This window comes from Camponotus floridanus, unplaced genomic scaffold (assembly GCF_003227725.1).
Source record: "Camponotus floridanus strain SB8 unplaced genomic scaffold, Cflo_v7.5 scaffold192, whole genome shotgun sequence".
Classification (NCBI taxonomy): Eukaryota; Metazoa; Arthropoda; class Insecta; order Hymenoptera; family Formicidae; genus Camponotus; species Camponotus floridanus.
The window spans coordinates 237,049-246,310 of record NW_020229317.1 but is presented as its reverse complement, the minus strand read 5'-3'; the positions used below and the strand labels follow the sequence as shown (position 1 = coordinate 246,310).

Sequence of the window (9,262 nt, the reverse complement as noted above, 5' to 3'; positions counted from 1 at the left end):
AATGTTTGAATGCTTGAATGTATACGAAACATAATCGCAGAAACCTAACAAGGAAAGGGTCGGAAGTGTCCCCCTCCGATTTTAATGAGCTTTGAATATGTTGTAGTCTAGATCAAAATAGGAGACACGTATTTTTTTATAAGTGCTGAGTCGGCCGTTAAGGGGGTGAAACACCTTCTTGAAAAAAATCGATTTTTTCATTTCTCAGCGGATACCGTCGAAGCGATAAGAGATATAAACAAAAGTTTCAAATAAAAGTTTTATGGTCTTTAATGTACTTCAAAATCATGTAATCAGATTTGTCGAAAATGTCATATTTTTCGAAATCCCCCCCCCTCCCTTTTAATGTTTGAAAATTTTTAAATTTGTCTCATAACAAAACTTATAGCTCATTTAACGACAAATTCAATCATATATAATAAAGTTGTATTCCGAAGTCACATTTTTCAGAAATAAATTAAAAATATCCCTATACACTACTATACGCCCGCTTTATCCGCCTTATGACGCTCGTTATTCACAGCGACAGTCATTTTTCTTCGCAAACTCACAGAGGCAACCATAAATTAGCAATAAATAATTTATGAGAATATATTTTTATAAATTATAGAAATTATATTTATAAATATAATTATAAATTATATAATAATTATAATTATAATATATGTCTATATTATGTGACAATAAATATACATATAATTTATATGGAAAAGTAATGTTTTTAATGCATGAAAAATAAAACTAGTCGGACAAGGAAAATTATTGATCAGATGCCGATGTTAATAGATTCAATTCTATGAATAAACAGATGTCGCATTCGCGAAATGAGTTGGTGCAATATATTATTTTATTAACAACTGCGTGCAGTGGAACACATATTACTATTAAAGCGTCTATCGAATATACGCGAGCGCGATAGTAAATATATTTATATATATAAGAAAATAATTAAAAGGATTATAACTTATAAAGCGAGCGAAAAAATGCGTCGCGATAAGAAAGTCAGCTGCCCGAAGTGCTGATACAGCCAGTATCACACGGCCAAGTCATCAAACAGAGGAAGAAATCACTCTCGAAATAGCGCTGAATTGCAATAAAATGCGAGGAAGTCTTCGGACTTCCTTCGCTTGCATTTTGATCACGCCACTTTAGAAATAACCAATGATTTTATTTGGTCATGCCACCGCGCGATCCTCCTCCGATAATCGTTCAGAACCGGAGGCGTTAAAAGCCACCGCCTAGAAGCGGCGGACAGTCACAAATCAGTTATCAAATAATTAACAAGTGCTCGAGTTAATTAACAAGACTAGCCGTTATCCTGAAAAAACAATTGTGCCCCACGCACACAACAATACAGTATGTATGTACTTTTTCGATTTTTAAAACTTTTATAGTTTTTTGCTTTTACTTACACTTCATTCAAAATTGCGGTTTATCTGTTTTGTTTTAATGTATTTAAATTATAATTAATATTTTATTACTTTATTTAAGTTATGTGATAAAACTGTTCTATTTTTCATGAAACTCGGAAAACGTAACAAATTATTAATACGCATTAAATAATAAAATATTTTTGTTGCTAATAAGTATTTTTTTGCTAATATTTATAAAACAAATATACATAATGTTAATAATTTTTTTAGATAATGTTTAATCCAAGAAATGTAGCAGTACTGCTATACACTGCACTGTATATGACTGGGGAATTCCCAGAAAGTCCTGTTACAACAGATGAAAATGAAACAAAAGACATGATGGAAAATATGCTTCGATCAATGTATGAAGAAGCGTTTGAAGTTTATGAAGAATCATCATTAGATTTTCAAAACGAATTTGATATACCTGAAGTAGAACCTGTAATTGATGAAGAAAGAGAAGAAGACACATATTTTGTAAAAGAAATTGAATGTGTTGCGGATTCTGTACCAATAGAATATAAAAGAAATGCAGTAGAGTTATGGAGAAGTGGAACAAAAAAGTCAAGAACTCTTGCATCTATAAGAAATAGATTTCGGAAAGTCACGTCATTACGTCAATTAAGAAGATGGGAGCAGCAAGTAAATCAAGGTGGCAACAGATTTGATAAACTGAAAGAAATTTCAACATATACGTTAAATAAATTCCATGAAGGTATTGAAAAGGGAATAATTATTCATGACATTGATATTGCTCGATGGGCTCTTCGCGCACAGAAGGAAGTAAATCTACTTGGGTTTACAGCATCATTATCATGGGTAAAAAGGTTTAAGCTTGCACATAATATCGTATCTAGAAAAATTACAAAATTTATAACAAAAAAAAATTTAGCGTCAGACAAAGATTTAGAAGCACGAAGCAAGTCATTTATCGAAAATGTTAAATCTTCTATTATACAATATGGAATTGAAAATGTATATAATTCGGACCAAAGTGGATTTCAATTAGAATTTCATTCCGGTCGTTCACTATCACCTATTGGTATTAAAAAAGTAGAGCGCATAGTACAATCCATATCAGCAACTACACATAGTTATACTATACAACCTATTGTTTCAGCTGATGGTAGATTATTATCGCCTCTGTTTATTGTTTTAAAAGAACCTACTGGAACATTTGGTCCAATAGTAAAAGAAACAATGTTTAAAGATAATAATATCTTTGTCATGGCATCAAAATCTGGAAAATTAACATCGCATCATTTTGAGATCTGGATAAAAGAAGTGTTTTTTCCAAATGTTGGACCAAAATCAGTGTTATTATTAGATTCTTGGACTGGTCATTGTCCTGATATAATTCAAAGAAACAAACCAGATTTTATAGACAATATTAATTTGTTAACTATACCAGCTGGAGCAACGGGAAAAATACAACCTTTAGATGTATTCGGTTTTCGTTTATGGAAAAATTTTGTTAGACATTTTTCAGATACCATCATGCTTTTAGATCTTGACGTCAAGCTTCATTCAAGAAACAATATTTTAAAATTACAATCATTAACACATAATCAATTTTCATCACCAAGGTTTAAAAATTTATTCAAATATGCATGGTATAAAAGTGGTTATTTAGAAAAGAAACCAGAAGAATTTGATACACCAGTAGATTTTTGTTTCAAAACTAATTTAAAACCAACATGTGATATTTGCGGTGAAATTGCTGTAATTTCTTGCGCATGGTGTAAAAAATCCCTTTGTATAAATCATTTCTTTCATGATCATCATCTTTGTAACCGATATCAACCATGAATATTTGTTATTCTTGTATGCAATAATTATGTACGGTATTTTATGTAATATTTCCATATACATATATATAATGACTTCGGAATACAACTTTATTATATATGATTGAATTTGTCGTTAAATGAGCTATAAGTTTTGTTATGAGACAAATTTAAAAATTTTCAAACATTAAAAGGGAGGGGGGGGGATTTCGAAAAATATGACATTTTCGACAAATCTGATTATATGATTTTGAAGTACATTAAAGACCATAAAACTTTTATTTGAAACTTTTGTTTATATCTCTTATCGCTTCGACGGTATCCGCTGAGAAATGAAAAAATCGATTTTTTTCAAGAAGGTGTTTCACCCCCTTAACGGCCGACTCAGCACTTATAAAAAAATACGTGTCTCCTATTTTGATCTAGACTACAACATATTCAAAGCTCATTAAAATCGGAGGAGGACACTTCCGACCCTTTCCTTGTAAGTTATATAAGCGTTTCAACGTTGATAAGTCAAATATTTCATCGGCACTCGAATAAAAAAACATTTATAATTTTAACTTACAGAACATAATCTTGCATTTGGACCTGGTGTCCAATCTGTTTGATTCATATTTTGGATCCAGATTTTTTTTCTTTCTGGATCTTTAGGGAATCGGCACATCTGAAACCCTTTTGCATGGGAATTAGTGCAATAATCAGCACTGCAACCGCAAGGCATTATACAATCTATCCACCTTGACACAAAAATAAAAAATTTTTTTGAGGTTATATTGCTTACAAACATCATATCGGAAAAATTACGCAGATGTTTATATTTTAGAAACAAGAATTAACAGTCCTCGCGTTACAACTTACAACTTACTACATGTTCGTATCACGGTATCACGTTACGCACATTAACAGTCGTAATGCAGTATAGCCATAGGCCATAACATAACGTGGTAATAGTGCCTTCTCTCTCGCTCACTCCCTGTCTCTCTCTATCTTAGTATGTTCTTTCTTTCTCGCACTTCCGGTTTTACACCAGGCGACGGAGCCAATCAGAAATCATTAACGTTCTGCCGATCTCTCCTTTTAGGATCTCTATTTTAGCCTATCCACCGCGATGTTGATTGCCTTTCCCCTGATTTTGAGTTTGTAGGTTTTCGTGCCTCTGTTTAACACCTCGTCGTAAGGCTGTTGGAGGGCCCCTGCCGGTGCGTCGTGTCGCACGAACACGTGTGAAGCCGTCTCCATGTCTTTAAAAACGAACATTGCCCTTTGTCCGTGTCGTTTGATTTGGGGCTGTAGTCGTGTCATTGTCCGTCGAAGCCTGGCTACCAAAGTGTCCTCATTTTCGTAGTTATTGTTGTGGCCATCGAAGAACTGTCCTGGTAACCGGATTGGTTCTCCGTAAACCATCTCGGCTGGTGTGGACTTCAGATCCTCTTTTCATGCTGCCCTGATGCCGAGGAGGATGACTGGTAGCGTCTGGGTCCAAGCTTCCGTCTCGTGGCACCTGATAGCTGCCTTCAACTGTCGGTGGAATCTTTCTACCATCCCGTTTACATCTGGGTGATAGGCTGTTGTCCTGATGTGCTTTGTGCCCGTCATCTTTGTTAAGCTCTGGAAAAGCTCGGCCTCGAATTGCCGACCCTGGTCCGTAGTTATTTGAGCTGGTGTGCCGAATCGCGCTATCCAGTCTGAAAAAATATGTTTAGCGACGGTCTCTGCCGTGATGTTCGGTATTGGGATTGCTTCTGCCCATCGCGTGAATCTATCCACGATGGTGAGGCAGTATCTGTGTCCCTCTGACACTGGCAGTGGTCCTACAATGTCTGTGTGTATGTGCTGAAATCGTTTTGTTGATTGTTGGAAAGTTCCTGGTTGTGTGTGATTGTGTCTCATCACTTTAGCTTTCTGACACTGTATGCATGTTTTTGCCCAGTTCATGCAATTTCGCTGCATTCTTGGCCAGACATATCTTTCTTTGACCAGTTTTGCCGATGCTTTAGTCCCTGGATGAGCCAGTCCATGTAGGTAACGAAAAATTTGTTCTCTTAGACTTTTCGACACGTTTGGTCTAACAATCGGTGTGCTAGTGTCGCACCAAGTTGCCTCTGCTGATCTTGGTATTACAATGCGCGTCAGCTTAATTTTTTCTTTATCTTTTAGTAGTTCTTCCAACTCTGCATCCTGTTGTTCGTGCGCTATTGTTTCCAACCCTACTGCTGCGTGTATCGCCTCCACTCGTGACAATGCGTCGGCCACTGTGTTATTCTTCCCTTCGATATGTTGGATATCTGTTGTAAATTGTCCAATGTATTCTAAATGTCTTGCTTGTCTCGGCGAACTCTGCAGTGGGTCTTTTTTGAAAGCGTAAATTAGTGGCTTGTGGTCAGTAAATATTGTGAATATTCTGCCTTCTAATAAGTGTTGGTAGTGCTTGATGATGATGTAGATAGCTAGTAGCTCTCTGTCGTACGGACTGTACTTCGTTTGTGCTGTACTGAACTTTTTGCTCAGGAATGCCAGTGGCTGCCATCCATTAGTGGTTCTTTGCTGGATTACGGCACCCATGGCCATGTCTGAAGCGTCTGTTGTTACTGCCAATTTAGCTGCTGGGTCTGGGTGAGCTAATAGCGTGATTCTCGACAAGCTTCCCTTGCATTGGTCGAAGGCTTGTGCTTGCTCTAGCCCCCAACTTATTGGTGTTGTTCTCTTGATTTTAGGTCCTTTTAGCACGTCGTTTAATGTGGCTTGTTTTTCGGCTGCTCTCGGAATGAACCTTCGATAAAAATTAATCATCCCTAGGAATTGTCGTAACTGTTTAATCGTAGTCGGCCGAGGGAAATTTTTGATCGCCTCTATCTTCTCTGGCAGTGGTTGAGTTCCTTTCTCCGTGACCAAATAACCAAGGAACTTCACTTCGTCTGCTCCGAAGATGCGCTTGGCTGGGTTGATTCTGACCCCGTATTCGTCGAGTCGGGTGAATAATTGGTTCAGGTGGATTTTATGCTGTTCTTTACTTGATGATGTCATCAGTATATCATCGATATACGCGTAGCAGAAATCTAACCCGTGCAAAATCTCGTTGATAAACCGTTGGAACGTCTGCGCTGCGTTGCGTAATCCAAACGGCATGTATCTGAATTCGAACAGTCCGAACGGTGTAGTTATTGCTGTCTTTGGTATATCTTCTTCTCGCACTGGGATTTGATTATAAGCTCTGACCAGATCGATCGTGGTGAAGATCTTTTTCTGGTAGAGCGTCTGTGCAAAATCCTCGATGTGTGGAATCGGATATTGATCGGGTATTGTTCTGGCGTTTAATCTCCTGTAGTCTCCACATGGACGCCAAGTCTTGTCCTTTTTCGGTACCATGTGAAGTGGCGACGACCAAGCACTTTTTGAGGGCTGGATGATGCCTTCTTGCAGGAGTAAGTCGAATTCTATCTTGGCCGCGCGTAGTTTATCTGGCGCAAGCCTTCGTGGCCTGCTGGCTTTTGGTGGGCCTGCTGTTGTCTGAATATGATGTTGTGTTCCGTGTGCCGTCACCTCCTTTGTTCTGGATGATTTGGTGATGTCCGGAAACTTCGCCAATAGTGCGTGGAATTCGCTTTTTTCCGTCGTTGTTTTGATTGACAAGATCGAATTGTAGCATCTAGTGCCTGTAGTTGCTAGGCTTGTCTTGCCATCTATGAGTTTTCCCCTTTTCATGTCCGGAAGGAGATCGTAATGTGCCAGGAAGTGCTCCGATTATTGGCTGTCCCACGTCTGCTACTACGAATCTCCGGGAACGCTCTCCTTAAATTAAAATCAGGCTTGATAGTGATGAAGCCGTATGTGATGATAGGTGTGCCGTTCGCCGCGAAGAGTTCGTACGCCTCTGGTCGTCTCTTGCCGTTTACTGTTGTTTGTGGATAGACGCTGACGTCTGAGCCGGTGTCCACCAAGTACTTTGTCCTTGTGTTCCGGTCTGTCACGTATAAGCGGCAATGTGTCGGGCTTTTGTCATTGGCCGCTAACAATGAGTGCCCTACTCGTTTGTCTGGAATGTACATGGCTGAGCACATCGGTGAGCTTCTGCGCCGAATCGTCGATGATAGTAACAAAGTCCCTCTTTGGCTGGTGTTCTACTGCGAGGTTTGCCTCGTGACCGACTTCGTGCTCGGCTGCGTCCTCTCCGCAGCTCTTTGGCCATGTTTGTAAGCCGTTCGGTGAGAGTTGCCACCTGCAGGGTGAGCGCTTCCATCTGCGTAGTCAGTGTATTCTGGCTGCTGGTTGCTGCTGCTGCTGCTGCTGGCCTATGATCTGTGGCAAGAACGAGAGCTCTACTGTCGATCTCATGGATGTGGTCTGCCTGTTCTGCCACGTCTTGCAGCTTGTCGCCTTTTCTCGTTGCGAGGATTGCCTGGGTCTGCGGCGGAAGACGTCCTAGACAGAGTGTCCATAATAAGTCGTCGGAGACTGTCGTTCCTGCCAGCGTTGATAGGTGTCGGAGAAACTGCGAAGGCTTTCTATCTCCAAGCTCCTCTTTTTCCAGAAGCTGCCTGATCCGCTGCTCTTGCGAATCTGTCAGTCGTTGAATCAGCGCGTGCTTTATAGCTGAATATTTGTTGCTGGGGAGATTGGTGATTACGTCTTTGATTTCCCTCGCTTGCCGTGGCTCTAATTTTGACAAAACGTAGCCATATCTGACGTCATCGTCGGTGATGGCGCCTAGTGTGAACTGCCCTTCCAGCTGTGCAAACCAAAGTTCCGGATCTTCTGGCCAGAAAGGTGGGGTGCGCACTGCGACTCTATTGACGGTCTCGTCGTCTTCCACTATGATAGTACTCTCCTTCTTCGGCATGGTCGTACCTCTTCCTATGTCGGTGGGTCACCAACTTATGGCGTCGTATGGTTGCGTGTTCGTTCGATCTTAGTCGGAAGAGTATTGACTACTGGCCGCAAAATGGTGACGAGGTTTGCGCTTGAATCAATTACTCGCAGTATGGATATCTATGTACAGTTTATTTTACACGTTTATTTACAGGGCCCTGAAAAGGGCCGTTTGTATGCACGCGTTCCCGGTACGAAATCCGCGGAGTCGCCTTAGTGTAAAGGAGCGTTCCCCAGGAGCTGTCGTCGTTATTGTTGACGTCCACATCCGGTTTTCGGCGCTTCGGTGGCTCAGTCTGCGTGGCCGCCGTGCTCGTGGACGCCTCCTAGTCGGAGTCGGACTGGGTCTCCTAGTCCGCCGTTGATTTCGGCGGCTGCGTCACTCCTGGAGTCACTGCTGGACTCCTCCTGTGTGTCCGGCTGACTGCGGTGGTCTGCGTCTCCTGTGATGTCCAGTTGATCGGAGATGGAGGCAGAGGAGATAGAGCCGCTGGAACTGCCCAGAATGCTGGTGGTGAAGTATATCGTTGTATCCTGATGTCCCCAGTGACTAGCAACTCCCTCGGTGGCCTGGCGAAGCGAGGTGGCTCCAGGTCGATTGACTGCAGTATCCAAGGCAGCATGGTAAAGGACACTCTTCTCTCCGGCTCGGCAGCTGCACCGTACGACGGTCGAAGTGGCCCGGGTGATCGGGGCGTCGACGCTGGTCGAGGAATGCGGCTCGGCTGGCGGTGAATGTTTTCGGAAGTTTTACCTTCCAATTCCAAAAGAGGAATACTCTAGCTGATTGACGTATAGTGTTATTGATAGTCGGTCCCTATAGTCGGTTCGAGCTGAGACTCGAATTCGGCTTGCCGTGGTCGGCCTTATATACGGGTCCCGCCGGATTTCACTTGCGCGAAGATCGGCGCCTGTATGTTCGAGCTGCCGCGCGCGTACTTGTGTGCCTAGATTGCCGTGCGGCCAGGCGCTCGGCGTTATACGCCGTTATGCTAATGTGGCGTAAGGCAGGACGCCACATGTATATATATACATATATATATTGTACACTGGGCGACAACGATTCGTTCCGTGACCCCTCTCGCGGGGCAAGGGGAACGTAGACATATATCATAGCGCCATCAGGCGGCAGCGGCCAACTAGTCCTGATTTATCGATCTAATTACCGATCGCTACAAAATAATACTCTGG

General features: G+C 41.5%; 1 protein-coding gene across 1 annotated transcript; it reads right to left on the bottom strand.

Moving 5' to 3' along the window:
- Positions 1 to 6,903: 6,903 nt before the first annotated feature.
- LOC105255519 lies at positions 6,904 to 8,042 on the bottom strand. Its single transcript, XM_011264833.2, has 2 exons — positions 7,250 to 8,042; positions 6,904 to 7,166 (listed from the first exon to the last, which is right to left on the bottom strand). The coding sequence occupies exons 1-2, from the start codon at positions 8,040 to 8,042 to the stop codon at positions 6,904 to 6,906; spliced, it is 1,056 nt and encodes a 351-aa protein (XP_011263135.2).
- Positions 8,043 to 9,262: the final 1,220 nt, after the last annotated feature.